The sequence below is a fragment of the Magnolia sinica genome, chromosome 10 (assembly GCF_029962835.1).
Source record: "Magnolia sinica isolate HGM2019 chromosome 10, MsV1, whole genome shotgun sequence".
In the NCBI taxonomy this organism is placed as follows: domain Eukaryota; kingdom Viridiplantae; phylum Streptophyta; class Magnoliopsida; order Magnoliales; family Magnoliaceae; genus Magnolia; species Magnolia sinica.
The window spans coordinates 16,703,885-16,722,442 of NC_080582.1; the positions used below are offsets into that span (position 1 = coordinate 16,703,885).

Genomic DNA, 18,558 nt, shown 5'->3' on the forward strand with positions numbered 1-18,558 from the left:
GATCTTCTTCACTCATCATGAATCCAAAAGTGGCGATAACCAAGTGAAACCTCATGTACCACTATCTTGAAGATTGCTTCAACCCATAGATAGATTTCAATAACTTGCAGACTTTCTTTGAATGCTTTTTGTCCACATGACCCATGGGCTGTTGCATGTAATTCATCCAAGTCACCATTTAAGAATGTAGTCTTTACATCCATCTGATATAACTCTAAGTTTAAACTTGCGACAATGGACAAGATCATGTGGATTGAGGAGAACTTTGCAACATGTGAAAAGGTCTCCTCGTAATCAATGCCTTCTTGTTGTGTAAAACCTTTAGCAACTAATCGTGTTTTATACTTGTCCACTGTATCATCTGCCTTTCTTTTGATCTTTAATATCCATTTGTTATCGATCGCTTTGCGATTGGAAGGTAGATCAACAAGTCAGACTTTATTCTTTTCCATGGAAGCGATCTCTTCGTCCATAGCATTCACCCAATCGGCCGAGTTAGAAGATAATAATGCATCCTGATACGAATCAGGTTCATCATCATCAACTGCAACACAAGAGCATGTTTGTCCCTTAATATCGAAGTATCTTTGGGAAATCAATCATCGTGAGATGTCCTGATGTAGCTTCGACGTAACTCAGGAGCCTACTGAGATGTCCTCCCACTGTCCTGACGAACTATAAGAGCATCATCATCGTGAGAAGCAGAACTCTCACTCTTCTGAGATACATCGGGTATTTCAAAAAATTCTAATGTAACATTTTGCTTCATTCGGTTTGGGTATTTATCTTCAACGAAGGTTACATCTCAGGATTCTATCTCAATTCATCGTCCATGGTCCTCATAAACTAGAACGTATCCCTTGAATGTATAGGGTACCTAATGAACATGCATTTAATGATTTTATTATCAAGTTTATCTCTATGCGGAGTAGATAGCAAAACATATCCTAAAGATCCCCAAGGGTGTAGGTTGGCTAGAGAAGGAATCCTCCCAGACCACATCTCATATGGGGTCTTAGGAATAGATTTTGATGAGACTCTATTAAAGACGTAGACGGCTGTTAACAATGCATCTCCCCAGAATGTGGCAGAGAGATTAGCTTGTGCCATCATCGATCTAACCATGTCTAATAGTGTCATATTCCTTCTCTCTGCAACACTACATCCTTGGGGATCTTTAGGATATGTTTTGCTACCTACTTCTTGAATTTATGCAGTAATTGAACTAGTTATTGCAATTCAATTGGATAGTGCATCAAACGCAACCTAACAATAGATGCATATCAGATAAACTCACCTTGGTCAATCTGGTCTCGGTCCCATATAAAACAATGTCATTCGCAGTGAGTAAACTAGTTATCCTGTTGATTGCTAATAATCTTCCCATTTTCTGAAGCTTTCCCCTCAACCATATCTGATTTTGGATAAAACCATTTTAAGAGAAAGACCTGGGCCATCCCGATCTATCATCCACGATCTTCTTTTTTTTTCATGGTTTCATGGACATGTCGTTTTATTTAGTACTGCAATGTACCAAAAAAGTCTCTTTTATCATATCCACAAAGCATTAACCAGCTGAATTTTATCAGAAGTTGCTCGAATGAAAAAATCCTAAGACCAGGACATGAAACAGAGTTCCCCATCTGCACCCATTTCTTATGGTTATACAGAGATTGTAACTGCTGGGAAATGATCAAATCTACAAACATTTGGGTCCCCAAGATATCAAACAAGCTCTCTTCGTTGGCCCTCATTCAGGCTTTTTACGGGTCATCCCAGCAACTACATCACTTAATGCTGGTTGTGGAACCTGTTAAGATGTTTCAAAGGAGTCCAAGATGGGCCTCACCACAGCGAGAAGGAAGAGGCCGACTCCGGCGATTAGGCAAGAAGCAGCAACTACTAAAGCATGAAGTTTTTTTTTTTTTTTAAGTAACACCATTTTACTGGTGCCCACCTTTCAGAATCAGGGGCTTTTTGGACGGCTGCTGGTGATTCACATTATCACCGGCAGTTAGAGATGGCCGCCGGTAAAAAAATACGCCAGTAAAAGCACATTTTCTTGTAGTGTCACCTCACGCGCACCAAGTAGCTTTTCCTATGAATCCAAGAACACACACACACACATATATATATAAACAAACCAAAATCCAAAAATGATGTGCTACTATATATGCTAAAACAACTCAGAAATAGAACAAAAGTAATGGGCCATGATGCATTGGGGTGTAAAAACCGTCTTGGGTCAGTACCGTACAAGCGGTGTATGTGGTAATCCAGACTATTAATTTGATGGATCTCAGTGTGGGTTGAAGTTCCTAATCCTTTGATCGACAGCTACAAACAAATGGTTAAATAAAAAAGAAAGCAAAAGCCAGGGAAAATGCCTCACTCAGTTCCTTAAAGAAGGTGCTCATTCCTCGTTGGATACTGTCAGATGCTCCAATACGGGTATAAATTCCATCTAACACATGAAACTTTGCTGAGGATGCTGGTACAAAGGAACCAACCTAGAGGGATCAGAGGGTACATTTTCATGAAGTGATGTCCAGGACAATCAAGTCATTATGAGAAAACTGTAGCAACAAGAAGCAAAGTTGGAATTCCAAAGACAGTTTGGCAATCAAGAGCAAAGAATAAATAAATAAATTGCTAAAAATATGATGCTAACAGTGAAAGACGGCTTCATAGAGAAAAAGCCCATTTTAAATCATGTCCAATTTGCCAAAATTTCCTTTTCTTACTGATGGAAGAATAAATCTACAAAATAAAAGGCTAGAAATCATGCCTCTGCAAGAGAGAGAGAGAGAGAGAGAGAGAGAGAGAGAGAGAGAGAGAGGGGGGAAGAAGAAGAAGAAGTTCCATAAACCAATAACAAACATTAATTTCAAAAAGTGAAAGGAAAAAAAGGTTTTAAGCTTTGCCATTTCCATGGGACAAAGTACTATCAGGCTTTCCACTGAATGGAGACGAGCAGAACCCTTCCTTTCTACTTTAGAGCCTATTTGGATGCCTGTAAGTTAGGTAAGTGGGAAGTGACTTACAGGGAAGTCACTTACAGGTGGTGTTTGGGGGAGAAAAATCACCTGTAAGTCACTTACAGGCAAATCTACCAAAAAACTGCAGGGGGATGGGGGTGGGAAGTCACTTCCCTGTAAGTCACTTGCAGGCTCAATGGTCAGATTTTTAAAAAGAGGGAGAAACGCACCAACCCACCAAATCTCTCTCCATCTCTACAATCTCTCGCTGCAATTACTGCCTTTCATCTCTTCTCCTCCTAAAACGGTAGGGTTTCATCTACCCTTTTTTTCTCCTTTGAAACGGGAGTGATTTGACGTTACTCTATAAGGCACGCTGGCATCCAAACAGTCACTTCTACGCACCTATGTATTTTTTCACACGTGTCATGGGCCTCTAATCCGAACAGACCATGTAATGCAGCATCCCATGAAACCGTCAGGGACTATGGCCTATGGTTGGTGATCTTGTAGATTGTTTATCTGGTTGGTCTCACCATGGCCTGTGGTTGATGATCATGTGATGTACTCGCGGTGTTGGTGAATCTCTTAGATTGCACAATTAGAATGCAAGTAATTTAACGATCTACATCAGTGTTGGTGAATCTCTTAGATCCTGAGCATCAAATTCCTCATTAGAGAATGAGAAAAACTTTGATGATAGAGTAGGATTGATGATGCGCTGGCCCTTGGAAATTACATCAGATTGCACAGTTGGAATGCAAGTAATTTTATTATTAGATTTTCTATTAATGTTTTTAAGTTTATTCTCAATGCTAAAATTTAGTTATTACTCCATATTATAGATTTTTTGAATTCGTGGGCCCACTTTTATAGCCCACTTGATGATTGGTTTAGCTTAATAATTATCTCAAATATTCATCTTGATGGGCTTAACAAAATAATATATTTGATCCCATGTTTTTTTTATATGATTATAACAATTTAGAATGATTCCCCAATCTAAGCTATGCTCGATGTGAATATACAACTTTCTACCTGTAGCTTACAGGTTATCCAAACAGAAAAAGTAACTTACCTGTAGGTGATTTACAACTTACATTCAAACAGGTTACCTGTAAATAACTTTCACCTGTAACTTACAGGTAAGTTATTTACAACTTAAAAGAACTTACAGGCATCCAAACAGGCCCTTAGGATTTCAATGTCGAACAATCTGCAAAGTACTGTTGGAAGTTTTCCCTGATAAGAGCAAAGTTCCATTGTGATGTTGTGACAAAAGAAAGGAAAAAAAAAAAGATTGATTGATATTGGTTAAAGTTCAAAACACTACCTGAGCCATGATAGCAATGAGAGCAACCAGACGAATGTAACAGCTCTTTCCACCCATGTTTGGTCCCGTAATGATCCGACAGTATTCACCGTCCAAATGCAAGTTGGTGTCATTGGGAAAGAAATTTTCTTGTAGAATTGACTCCAAGACCTGCTTGGGATAACAATGTTATGCATATTGAAAATTGGCATTGAAGTAGCAGTAGGGACAGGTTGAAGCCTTGAACTGAACCATAAATCATCATCATCATCAGAGCCCTTTCCCAGCTATTCGGGATTGGCTATCATGATTTGCTTGGCAAAAATTTGAGGACCAGAAGCCAACTTGACATCAACCCTCAAGATGCAATTCGTCACATTCTTTTGAACTTGCTATAAAAGATGATATATAAAGACAGCTCAAAGAGCAGAAAAAGGACAAATCAACCATCCAACACTCTGGACCATTGGTTTTTTTTGTGAGTTCATAAGATTTCATGGAACTCCGTGTGGTAATGGGCTTATGGACAATGCTAAAAGCAGAGTTATTTACATGCACTTGTGGCCTACCAGATGACCAGACGGCTGATTTTTGGTCAAGGAATGTTCTCCCTAGACGTCCTGCCTGATGAATAGCTCTGGTCCTACATATCATGGTAGCACATATCAGTAGGGCCCTTCTCCATCTTGTGTGTACATGTTCACCCTTGAGAAACGTGTAATCAATTACAAGATTTTTATGGGCCCTGTTGAGTAGGATGTCATTTAAGCATGGATATGAAAACTTCCTGGAAATGGATCAACGTCAAACAAAAACAAAAAAGACCCAAAAAAAAAAAAAAAAAAAAAGGAAGAAGCAAGGAGGTCAAAATGTACATTGTTTGTTTTTCAAATTAATTGCCATCAAAATGAGCCTGAGGTCAATGGTCAGAAGCAAGAGCCGTCTAAAATTATCATGGAAATGACTGTAGATAAGATTTTTTGGAATAAAATTTAAAAGATACTTTTCTAAGGAAAAGTAAGACCACTGGAGTCGATCTCCGCAACTACTCTCTCAGCCGATTGCTTGCTAGCTTCAAAGCTTTTCTTGCTGGCTTCAAAGCTTAAAGTAAACTGATGGGCAGGTTAAGGCCTTCTATACAACAAAGGACTGGGCTACAATGAGAGTCGGTCCCCTTTTTTGTGAACAAATACATAGATGCTTGTTTGTGAGCAAGTACATTGATGCTTGATCATCATTCAAACGATCCATTTGTAAGAATTTTTCTTTATTCATTGTTTTACCCCATGAATCTTCGACTCTATGGATAAAATAGAATAAGATAAAATACAATAAATGGCCCAACAGTCGGATACTAGAACACAAATCAGGAAATCACAGATTGTAGCAAGTCCCCCTCCTGATCTCTCGAATTCCTCCCCCTCCTGATCTCTCGAATTCCTCCAGGCCATGTGGAGAAGGCAATGATTGGTCAGTGGCATCAGCGAGCTTGGGCAAACAGCAATTCCGGATTTTATAAATAAAATTAGGTCAGATAGGGAACTCAATTATGAATATCCACCCTTGCTAAGCAGCGTGTAACAATCCTTGATTTCATATCCTTGTGTCCATGAACCTTCCAATTTAGAAAGGATCAATCTACAAGGCCACTTTTCTTTAATAAAACTTGATACCATATCTTGATATGATAAATGACATTACAGAGACGCCTAATCTTAAGATTCCGTGTAGTCACATCTAACTCAAATCCTGAGCATGTAACAACCTTTCTTCCAATAAAAACGGGGAAAAACATGAATCCTGTGGGGAAAGAAATTCCAAACAGGTAATTACTAAAGAGACCCTAAGGTCAACAACATGATCGTCCACCTTAGAGACGAAATTCTGTCCTTCTCATCTTCAATGTCTAGGTTCCAAGGTAGAGCTGTACACGGGTCGAGTTAGCTCGGTCAGCTCGCTTGATTCAACTCGGAAAAGCTCCACTCTTGAAATTGGATTCGGACCGAGTCAAGTGGGTTTTTGGTGCTCTTTGAGCTTGCCCGAACTTGACTCAACTCAGATCGAACCTCAACTTGAACTGACTCGGATCGAATCAGCTTGCTGACTCGGTTATTTTGATATGAATACTACTTGCCGACTGTTTGATGAAATGACTTAACGAAGTGTTCGTGAGAAAGGAATGGATATGTCGGCTGTTTGATTTTGATGTTGCTCACCTGGGTGTTTGATTTTGATGCTGCTCTCTAGGTGTATGATGAAATACCTGTAAAATATTGTTACTGTTTTACATTCTATGACAAATTGAAGATGCATTCTACTTGTTTCAGAAAATGCCGAACAGGCTCAAACTAGCTCGAACTGGCCCGGGCTGCTGACCGAACCAAACCGAGCCGAGCTAGCAAGAGAGGCTCAAGGACCGAACCTAGTCGAGTTCCAGCTGGGGTTAGCTATTGGCCGACCCAAGCCGAGCTGTGCCAAGCTCAACTCGGTTCGAATCCTGTACAGCTCTATTCCAAGGAGACTTTAGTAAATCTCTTTTTAAAAATAAAAATAAAAAGAAAAACAGAAGAAAAAGAAAAGAAAAAGGCATCCCACATCACTTGCAATTTCAAAGGAAAAAGACTGGGAAATGACCATTTCTGTTTTCTGAGCTGCCCCAAATGAATGGCAGATGGTTCCACGAAACCAAAAAGCATGTACTAAGGTGAGAGTCAAATGGACACTAAATCAAGAGGCGTGTCAAAAGTGTGGTAAAGAAACTAGAAAAGCTTACAAGTTCAACACAGTATGCTTCAGTGTCTTCTTGACAATTTGTGTAAAGTAAACCACATGGGACAGGATATGGCACATTGTCTATGGTTTTTTTCCCATAATCAACAGGTCACCTCTATTTCTTGCTGGAAATATTTTCCCTTCTCATAGTAAGCTGGAAATAAACTATTTGCTTGGAACTGTCAAGTTTTTCTGCAAAACAAATCTGATAATTTGGGCCCTCAAACAAGATAATAAGAAAATAAGACATTTGGAATTTCCTACTCTACTGCAAAACCAATGTCCTCAGCAGCCGCTTTCCGTTTGTGCATTAGTATATCTCCATCAAGCTTTCCTTCCCACAATGAAAATGACAGCCACAAGATCATCATCATAATACCCACGTCTGTCTACAATGTTAGGCTCTCTGGGTTCTGAATAATCTTCGCAAAGGTCTGAAGGAACGCTGCCAAATCAGCACCATAGACTATTCGGTGATCGGCTGTAACATTCACCTGAAAAGATTGGAAGAGGATCAGTTACGAATTTTGGTAGCAATCCTTCTATAGGAAGGATCTTTCTATTAACAGACCAAACCAAATGCTGAATAGATAACATTAAACAATGCTGATGATAGAATCTCTATTACTGATGTTAAGTATCAGAAATTGAAGTAGGAATATACTAAGTTGACTTTTGGACTTAGATTACGTGACATGAACTATCATTCATGTAGGATTGGCTGAGGCAATAAACGCCCCTCGTGCATATGATGATGATGATAAGATTACTTGAGAAAGATGTTCAAAAGCTGTTGAGTTTCAGAATAAATAAATAAATAAGTTGATGGCATAATAAAATGTTACGAAACAACCCATGTAGTGAATCTCTGCCCCCTTGTGACGGATCCATGATGCAACCGACTACAGAGAACTAAACGACGATTGAAATGGTTGCAGGATAACCAGCTCACAAACATTGCAAGCAACTCAGCAATAGGACAATGCAAAGGCTCAAAAATATCAATTCTTCATGAGTATTTCAGTGGGAAAATTGGCACTTTCAGCAAATCTGCGGAAAACTTCTGTTGCTGAGAAACTGAGATGACTCTCAAGCTTAAAAGTGAGAGAACAACAATTAATTAACTATGAAACTCCAGCAGTTAGCATTTCTAGTTCCTCCTTTTCTGATAGGTAAGCTGGGATCAAACCCGAGACCTCAATGTTGGAACACAAGCTGTCTATGGTGAGCTATGGGCTCAAACACCCATATTTATTGATCTTGCGAAATTGGTCTCCTAATCCTACAAGAATTCCTTGTTTCCCAAGGAAACTAATCACAAGTCACACAGCATAAAATCCAAGTATAATCCAAAGAAACAAGTAACCAAAAACGAACTTGACGCCTAAATTGTAGCCTAAGCAAGCATGTCAACTAGAAACTAATATTCATGTGGAACTTTCAAGTGATGAACCACGTCTTCATACTTCCTAATAGTGGGACCAATACAAAGTGCAGGTTGGCCTTAGACAACCATGGCCCTCTGTATATATAATGGCAATAGGATCCACGTCACTCATAAAGTGGAAAAACCACATTATGATTTCTTTATAGCATTCGTACCAAGGGTCGGGGCACCAAATTCCCATTACGCTACTTCAAGCTGGAATTGAAAAAAAAAAAAAATGCAACCACAATTTGAGGGCACATCCACATCATGGACACTAGAAGACTATGGGCTTTCCACTTGTTAATACTAATGTTCACACTTCAGTTTTGTACAAGTTATTCGATAACAGTAAAGGTGGCCATAACAGCCACCGTATTTGCCATTAAAAAGATAAATAACTGTATCAGCCCCATAATGGCCATTACAGGAAAAACAGCCTGTAGCCATAACTGCCATTACGAAAATAATGGCCTGTTGAGTAGTTATAGTTATACCAAGTTGCTAACTATACCTCTCATTAGAATCTCAAATCGTGGTTTCGCCTCCACAAGTCTACAGGTCCTATTTCATGCTGCCATTTCCCAAGTTTGAACAGAAACTCACAGTATACAATAAATATTATATTTTTGCAGTAGTTACATGATCATTTCAACCAAACTTCTGTGATGCTTGGCTTGTGGATCTTTGAATTAGAAGTTTGTCAGCTCCATCTCTTCAGAATTCAATGCTCTACGGGGGGAATAACAGTCCACTATGGGCCAATATACACATTTTTTTCAAAAAAAAAAAAAAGAAAAAGAAAAAGAAGAAGAGGCAGTAACAGATGTTACCATTACGATATGGGCCGTAACGACTGTCACAGGCAATACCATAATGGTAACAGCGGCAGCTGTTATAGCCACTGTTAGGGGTTGTTTGGATGCTTGTAAAACCCTTAAATTATAAAGGGATTACAGGGGCAGTGTATGTTACATTTTTTTCAAAAAACAGAAGAAGAGGCAGTAACAGATGTTACCATTATGATATGGGCCATAACGGCCGTCACAGGCAATACCGTAATGGTACCAGCAGTAGCCGTTATAGCCACTGTTACCGTTAGGGGTTGTTTGGATACCTGCATTTGCCTGTAAAGGATTTACCAGTTGTAAACACATTATAGCTTTTAGTTGTAACCTAAAACCTGGCAAAAAAGCCATGTTTCAGACTACAGGTGAAGTCTTTACCACAAAAAAGACATTATACATAATAGAACACAATGGTTGATACACAGTCATGATGTGTGGTAAGCACCATAATGTCTACGGTACATCTAATCCATCCATCATTTGCCCCAAAAAATAATAATATTATTATTATTATTAAATAAAACAAAAACAAAAAAACAAGAAAAAAAAGTTTGATTGATCGTCCACCATTAAAAACTTCCAGAATTCATTTGAGGCCCACTATAATGGATGGAGAACATCCAAGCTGTCCAGCGCATGCATGCTTTGATGCTCTCCTAGGGCCCCCAGAAAAATCAAATCCTTTTATGTGATTTGTCAATTTTGGTAGAATTTACCATCCCAGGCTCTGTGGTGTGAATACCTACTTTATGTATTGTAATCACTTTACAAGTTAGCCAAACACATAATCTGTTTACCTGTAAACAGATTACCTCTTAAAAGCCAAACAGAATAGCATGTTAACAGTTTACACCTGAAACTCTTTCCAGGTGTAAAGTGTTTACAAATTGAAACTTTACAAGCATCCAAACATATTGAATACCTTGGGACACTGGATACCATTCTTCACCATCCAATCCATTAATCTAGACAGTCTAGTCCACTGATTTAGATATTCCAGACCACTGATCTAGACTGCTCATTACGTCCAACGCACATTACATTGGCTAGCATGCAAAGATTATATAAAAATAAATAAATAAATAAAAATTAATCCAAGTGATTAGGAATATACATTAGTGGGATTAGTTCCACAGATTGCGCGAGCGACTTGATGAAATTTTGAGGCATTTTGTGGGGCATTTGACTCATTCTAAATCGACCCGACACTATTCATCCGAATTTGATATTTATTTTTCCTCAAATTTCTCAAGGGAAATAGTGTCAAATTATTAGGAATATGGAATTATTATTTTATTTTATTTTTTAACATTTTTAGGAATATGGATTTATGGATGAGTTCCATAGATTATATGAATTTCGGGTTATTTTGGTGCAATCAAGTGATCTTAAATCGGGCAGACTATTCATCCATTTTTTTTCCTTAACTTCCTTAAGGGAAATGGTATCAAATGGTCAGGGATATGCATTAGTGGGATGAGTTCCACAGGTTGCATGAATTTCAAACCGTTTGAGGGTGCGCATTCAAGCGCCCCTAAATTAGCCCACCACTATTCATCTGAATTTAATTTAAAATTTTTCCTTTAATTTCTTGAGAGAAATGGTGTCAAATGGTTAGGGATATGCATTAGTGGTATGAGTTCCACAAACTGTATGAATTTCGAGCTGGCTTGGGGGCATTCAGTAGTCCTAAATAGGCCAGACACAATTCGCCCGAATTTAATTTTCTATTTTTTTCCTCAAATTTCTTGAGGGTAGTGGTGTCAAATAGTCTGGGATATGCATTAGTGGGATGAGTTCCACAAGTTGCATGAATTGCAGGCGCTTGGGAAATAGAATTCGAGTGGTCCTAAATTTTTACCTCAATTTTCCTTGAGAGAAATGGTTTCAAATGGCTAGGATTATGCATTAGTTGAATGACTTCTATGGATTGCATGAATTTCAGGCCATTTTGGGAGAGTATTCAAGTGGTCCTAAATCAGCCCGAAACTATTCATCCTAATTTCATTTTCATTTTCTCATCAAATTTCTGTGATCTGATTAGTGAGTAATGTTTTCGTATTTATGTTCTTCATTTGACATCATTTTATTCCTTATGAGTTCACTTCATACTTCATGCATTAACATCTTCAAGACCTATACAATTATACTATAGTTGTCTATGGTAAAATAGTTATATAAATATAAATATATAATGATCTCATCATTAGATTCGTTCCTATATAATGTTATTTATATTGAACTATTTAGAGGATATTTAGAAAATTCAATATACAAATTTTGAAGCCAATATGGTCCTGCGTAATTAATAAAATCATCAGGCAACCCTAGACAACATTTTAGCAAAGAATGGCCCGTTACACCATAATGAACATGTTCAAAACCATAAAAGAAATACATTTTTGAAATCCTCGTTCTTTTTTCTTCTTTTTTTTGGCCCTGGGGGGGAGGGGTGTTATTGGGGGATTTTTAAAAGAAATTTGACCATTACAGCCTATAATAAAATGGTTGAAGTGCCAGTCATTGCCATTATTGAATACGTTGTTCATAAGGGACTGATTCTATCTTAAAATTATTATTATTAATAATAATAATAATAAGGGACTGATTTACCCTTGTATCTCATAACAGGGGTGATTGTTTCGTTTGCGTAATGGCCTTTACTGGTCTTCGCCCATCACACATCGGTCTAGTGAGGTTTATGTCCCCACTTTTCTTCTCCCTCATTTTTGCTAGTTGGTAAATATGCCACTCCCATACCATTCATTGTAGGCCTCATACGTGGCTATACTTCTTCCTCTGTTTCCTTTTTGGATTTTTCATATCTTTCAAGGTTTCTCTCAATTCTACTTCTTTTCCAGTCTTTATAGTTGTACTTCTCTCATTCCTTTATGTATCTCATCCCCTACCAGCATGTTTTTGTGTAGTTCTTTACTTTAAATTCACCGAGCACTTATTTTGCTACCCTTTTTATACAATTAGCCATCTCTATCATAATCTCTTGTGCCTGCGCTTGAAGGCTTATACTATAGGTTGGCATCATTCGTTCTTCTGCTTTAGGTTCTACCACGTTACTCGCGGGAAACTTCTAATCTCACCTTCTCTCAGGAAATAAATTGCCAAGCATTTTCTAAAACTTTTAAAGCATGCTTCATTTTAATAATTGGCAGAAACTTCCCACATAAATCTTTCCACATCAATGTGCACATGCATGCTTTCACCCCTAGCCTTCCCTTGTGTTTCTAACTCTATTTTTACAGATGTCTCAAGTCCAACTGGTTGGACCACAAGTTACCTGTCCACCCAACAGGTAACTTCTAACCTATTAATTGTGTGCTACATCCAACCCTTCCAATAGCTTGACCCCAACAAATGAATTGCCTTTTGACGAAAGTCAGCCCCATCTACTCATTAGGGCCACACCATAGAAAACAATTTCTAGCACTGATAAATAGCAAAACACAACTGTGCTCCACTGAATGAGTGGATGTTGCCGATTATGTGTTGGATGTCTCACATGCACGCTCGCACGCGTGCGCACACACACACATGTGTGTATCGTACAATGTTTTAAATAGCGCGTAGCATATAGTGTAGCATTTGATCCTCTATAGCTTATAGCGTATGCCACACAATACTTAATATTTTTTAATTAAAATAATAGGAAAATATGATAAAATTTACAAAATGCATATTTCCTATGAGTTTTTTTACTACAAATCTGGATTGTCAACCACATTTCCATGCAAAATCTCTCTCTCTCTCTCTCTCTCTCTCTCTCTCTCTCTCTCTCTCTCTCTCTCTCTCCAGACATCTCTAAGTATGACCTCTTTTTTTATTTATTGAAACATCATAGATTCACAATATGGACCACAATTTAGATGGTCCAGATTGATCTAATATAGTGCCAAGAATGACGGGGATGAGTCACCACCATTTTAAAATAAGTGTTGAACTAGCATAGGAGAAAAACTAAAAAAGAAAAGAAGATTTTAGGTAGCATACGCTAGCTGCACTACATTGTACACTACGCAGTCTATGCTACATGTAGTGTACGCTACATGCCCCGTAGCTTACGCTACCTGCATGCACGGCGTAGTGTTTTAACTACGCTACGCTACGAGCGCTACTGAAAACACTGATATCATACGTACATATAGCATGTGTGCGTGTGTGCGCGCAAAAGCCATGCTAAGCTATAAGCTATTTTTTAGTGTGGATTCAAACATCATTTGATGTCAAGTTAATTCTTATAATAGTACCCTCATTCATGTCTTTAATGATGTTAATATATCTTTCTAAGATCCCAACCTCCTAATCACATCCACAGTACTCTTTCATATTTAGTTCTACAACTCAATAGAAACGCGTGCAGATTTTTACTCCTCACTAAACTCCGCCCGCCATCAATGTCTGTAGAAAAATAGGATGTCATGTGGCTATGAAACACCAAAGTGGGACCATGTGCAAAAGCCATGAGAAGCTATAGCCTATTTTTGAGCATGGATTCAGACATTATTTGATGTCAAGTTAATTTTTATAATAGCACCCTCACTGATGTCAATATATCTTTCTACAACCCCCAATCTCCTAACCGCCGACATAGGTACTCTTTCATATGATTTCTCTAGGTCACAGCAAACGCATGTAGATTCTTACTATTCTCGCTAAACTCAACCAACAATGTTTATGTAGAAAAAATGTTTTAATAGGCAATTCCCCTATCATGACGCCGAACTTACTCTTTTACATCTTTGTTTCTTGGCTAAGTCTTTTGCCCTACCAGCCTCTCCTAGAGCCTCATAGTGTGACCCATATGTTTGATCCTTCAATGGTGCAACTCAAAGCGTCTCCTTTCTTGTTGTAAATACATAACTGGTAACGTGAAACTTCTCCTTCACCCATCCTGTGTTTTCTACTGTCTATAATATTTTCTTGAAAAAATTAGCTACCAAATTAATCCAATTCGCTTATTATCTTCCACATCTATATTGGTATATCATTTGTCCCACAGCCTTGCTTTTTTCATACTTGGCCTTAGTTCTTTCTTTGCTTCCATTATTAACTATTTTATATGTTGCGAGGTTGTTCTCATTGCTTCTTCTTTCCCACTTTTTATAGACGGACCTCTTTATAAATGTGTTTCATGACCTTGTATTCCAAGAGCAAATTCTTTTGCCACTCTTTTTATACAGTCAAATCATCTCTGCTTTTTTTCATCTATCCCACAGCCTTGCTTTTTTCATACTTGACCTTAGCTCTTTCTTTGCTTCCATTATTAACTATTTTATATGTTGCGAGGTTGTTCTCATTGCTTCTTCTTTCCATGAGCAAATTCTTTTGCCACTCTTTTCGTACAGTCAAATCATCTCTGTTCGCATCTCCACAACTTCTGCTTAGTAACTGCACTTTCCTCCTTTAACTGCTTTATCGATAAATACCATTATTCTTTCCCAATTTATTCAATAACGGTAACAGTAATTTATAAATAAATAAATAAATAAAATAAGAACAGTAACATCCATTACGGTCCACTTTGTCCATAACGGCCATTACAACCCCATAATGCATAATAGTCTCCACAGTTACCGTTAGATAAGAGTGTTAAAATGGCTGTCAGACAACCATTTTTGGATGCCCTATTCGTTCCGCTTGAGGTTGATTTCTGCTCTCACCTCATAGAAAATAAAATTTTCAAGCATTTTCTGAAAACGCAAAAGTTGCCTCAATTTGATAATTGGTAACACTTCCCACATCAGGCTTTCAAACTTCTACAAGCACATGCAAGTTTTCATCCCCAAAATTCCATTAAGCTTACTCTATTTTCTTAAAATAAATAAACAGAGTATGTCATGAGGCCATAGCACACCATAGTGATACTATATCAAATGCCACATGAAGTTGCAAGCTATCTTAAGCATGAAAAGAAATTGTTTGATTCCGAGTTAACTCGTCCAGAACACATGTTAAGAGAAGAACAAAACAACCAAAACTGCGATCTGACTGTAGTCTTCCATTTAATAGCACAAATGAAGTAGCAGCAAATTCAGATGCGAGAGTGCGAGAGCGGGAAGCATCCCTTTCAAAATGTAAACAAGTATAAATAGGTAGGAAGTGGAAGCAAAGCAAGATTTTGTAGCAGGAGCAGAGCAAGATTTTGAAGTGGGAGTAGCACCTAGTTAGAAGGATCCTGCAACTAAGGTCTTCCACAAGAGCAGCTTGCATGACTATGAACGAATAAATACCACAAGTGCTAAAGGTCTAAGAAATGTAAAAGAGGTATATTTCATAACTTCGCATTAGAAATCTATCAAGCTTTGCAACTAATTTTAAGTTTGACAGAGTTGAGCATATAATTGCATATATGTGTGCAATTCTTAGATCTTTGAATAAAAAGTTAATTATCATCAAATATAATTGTGTCAACAAGATTTCCAACAAGAAACAATGCTTACCTGCATTTTACTCTTAACGCTGAAGAATCCATCCCCATCGGCCACAACAGTAGGCTTTGATGCCCCTACAGCCATGATAGCCCCCTGCACATAATCCCAACAAATCAATTATTATGTTTTAAAGCATTGGGGAACATTGTAAGTTACAATCAAGGTGAGAATCACACTAGAACAACACTTACTTGGCCTGGGGGAAGGATAGCATCAAATCTGTCCACCCCAAACATGCCCAGATTGGACAGAGTAAACGTCCCTGCAATAAAATTACAAGTCAGATTCCTCATCCTTTAACATGACTGGAAAAAGAAAAAATCATGAAGCACATGATCATGTTGGAAATCCCAACACACATCACATGTTTGCTAAAACCATGGATATCTTTACATATTATGTAGTACACATGATGCATTATTTGTATATACGTGAATTTTCACCCATTTAGTTCCATGACCATGATGCATATGGACATCGCATCACATCTTAGGGTCAGTACATCCAATATGAATCAAGCAATACATTATGAATAAAGTTAAACCTGAATTATACTCATGAGGCTGAAGTTGTTTTGCTCGAGCCTTGTCTACCAGCTCTCTCCATTTTTGAGATAGCAAATAAAGATCCAACTGCATTCAGAGGACAGATGCAAAGATATCATCTAAGTACGATAACCTAAACACAAAATGGCTTTGAGAATCACCTCACACCCAATCTTCCAATCAACAAGGTGACAGAAAAGGTACCTTATCTGCATCCTGAAGAACAGGGGTTATGAGGCCACCATCAATAGCCACTGCCACTGCAATATTTACATTGCTATTGTATGTGAAACTCTTCCCATCCTTGCAGCTCGCATTCACAACAGGATGTTGTGCCAGCGCCATTGCTGTGGCCTTTGCCAACAGAACAGTCATGGTGACACCCTTCGACTTCACCTGAAAGTCTCACGTAAAATGACAATTCGATAAATATGATAAAAGATAGAGCTTCATCTCAACAAGAAAGTTAATTGAATTGCGAACATTCAGTTTAGTCACAGAAATATGACAAAAGTTAATCAAACTTCCTCACATGTAGCATGACCCTCACATTGCAGCTACATTTCTTCCATGTCCAACATTAAAATGCTCGATTGCCATTTGCAGTTTCCACCTTTAAACTAAAAATTGCAATTTAATTTGATATTGCATCCAAATGCATTTCAAGTGTTTGAGATCCAATGCATCCAGTACCATTCCTGTAGTACTATCCAGGGTTCTAAATATTGTCTGATATGACTCACGCTCAATCCCGCTTAAATAATAAACAAATCAAACTGTTAAAAACATGAAAATTGAAAAGAAGGAAAGGAATAAGAAGCATACCTTCTCATAGAGCGCATCGAGAGCATCAGTCATTATAGGATAGCCAACGCGGAATGTTGGCACTGAGAGGCTCTCCAACATGTTTTTTGACACCGCAGCCTGCATGGTTGTGAAAGGGACGACAGTCGAACCGGGAATTTGTGGGAGAGCAGCAGCAGCAGCTTTAGGAGGCAAAGCAGTTGCAGCAGCAGGAGCAGGAGCAGGAGCAGGCTTTAAATAACCTACATTGTCACTACTCGCTGCTGGCTTAATTCCAGCAGCAGCTTCAATATCCAAAGCAGTTATCCGTCCATACGGCCCTGTCCCGACAACTGATCCGATATCGACCTTATGCTGCTTTGCAAGCTTCTTCGCATAAGGAGTTGCGACGGTTTTCCTTGGTCCGTCAGGGACGGACTGAGTAGCAACCGTCGCAGCAGGTGGAGGAGAACTCGAAGGAGCAGGAGGTGGTGGTGGTGGTGGAGTAGGAGATGAGGCCGGGGCTTTCGAAGAGGAAGAAGCCTTGGCTTTAGCTTCTGCAATCTCGTCCTCAGATTCGGCGAGAAGGCCGATGGGGGCCCCAACGGGGGCCGTCTCACCTGCAGGGACAACGATAGCGGCGAGGATGCCGTCGTAGAAGGTCTCAACGTCCATGTCGGCCTTGTCGGACTCGACAACGACGACACTCTCGCCCTTGGAGAGTATATCACCCTCGGCTTTGATCCAGGAGACGATCTTGCCCTCGGTCATGGTGGAGCTGAGGGCGGGCATGAAGATCTCGCGGATCTTGGCGCGGACTGTCAGGACTGGGCGGCGGGGCTGAACAGAGCGCCGGGTGGGCCATGGGATGGGGGTGGAGAGAGAGGAAGAGAAGGAGAGAGTGGGGGAATTGGAGATTTTGGAAATAATAGAAGAAGCCATCGACGGAGATATAGGAAATGGAAAACACACACTCTCTCTCTCTCCCTTCTAACGCCGAAATTGTATGAAGAGATAGAAATGGGCCCTTCGGAATGAAATATACAAGTAGAAGAGAGAGAGGGGCGGAGAAGTCGAGGGAGAAGTTGTCTTAGGATATCAGTGGTAACATCGCCCAACCGAGGAGTTAGGAAAGGATGGTTGAAACAGGTGAGGGAATTAAGAAAACAAAGAGGAATTATATGATACACCACCGGTATCTTCACAGGTAATACACGTGTTTTCAACTGTGATAAGTGGGTACAATGATTTGGTAATCCAGGCCATCGCTCGGCTTTGTTCGACGCTAGGTGGATTATATCACAAAAAAGGTCCTCGAAGGTAAAATCTAAACCCTTCAAATTTAATATTTTTTCCACCATGTGGTTGCTGGTTTGTATCACGGGTAAAGCGGGGTATGGAGTCGAGTCAGACCGAGTTATGGCTGACCCGACTCGATCCAATTTTGA

General features: G+C 39.0%; 1 protein-coding gene and 1 long non-coding RNA gene across 2 annotated transcripts; both read right to left on the minus strand.

The window, feature by feature from the left end:
- Positions 1–2,317: 2,317 nt before the first annotated feature.
- On the minus strand, positions 2,318–5,671 carry LOC131258073 (uncharacterized). Its single transcript, XR_009177853.1, has 3 exons — positions 4,860–5,671; positions 4,312–4,461; positions 2,318–2,491 (listed from the first exon to the last, which is right to left on the minus strand). It is a non-coding gene; the product is annotated as an uncharacterized LOC131258073 (long non-coding RNA).
- Positions 5,672–7,081: 1,410 nt separating this feature from the next.
- LOC131258074 (dihydrolipoyllysine-residue acetyltransferase component 4 of pyruvate dehydrogenase complex, chloroplastic) lies at positions 7,082–18,266 on the minus strand. Its single transcript, XM_058259123.1, has 6 exons — positions 17,153–18,266; positions 16,532–16,723; positions 16,327–16,414; positions 15,974–16,044; positions 15,792–15,875; positions 7,082–7,556 (listed from the first exon to the last, which is right to left on the minus strand). Exons 1-6 carry the CDS (start codon positions 18,050–18,052, stop codon positions 7,452–7,454), a joined length of 1,440 nt encoding a protein of 479 aa, XP_058115106.1. The 5' UTR covers positions 18,053–18,266; the 3' UTR covers positions 7,082–7,451.
- Positions 18,267–18,558: the final 292 nt, after the last annotated feature.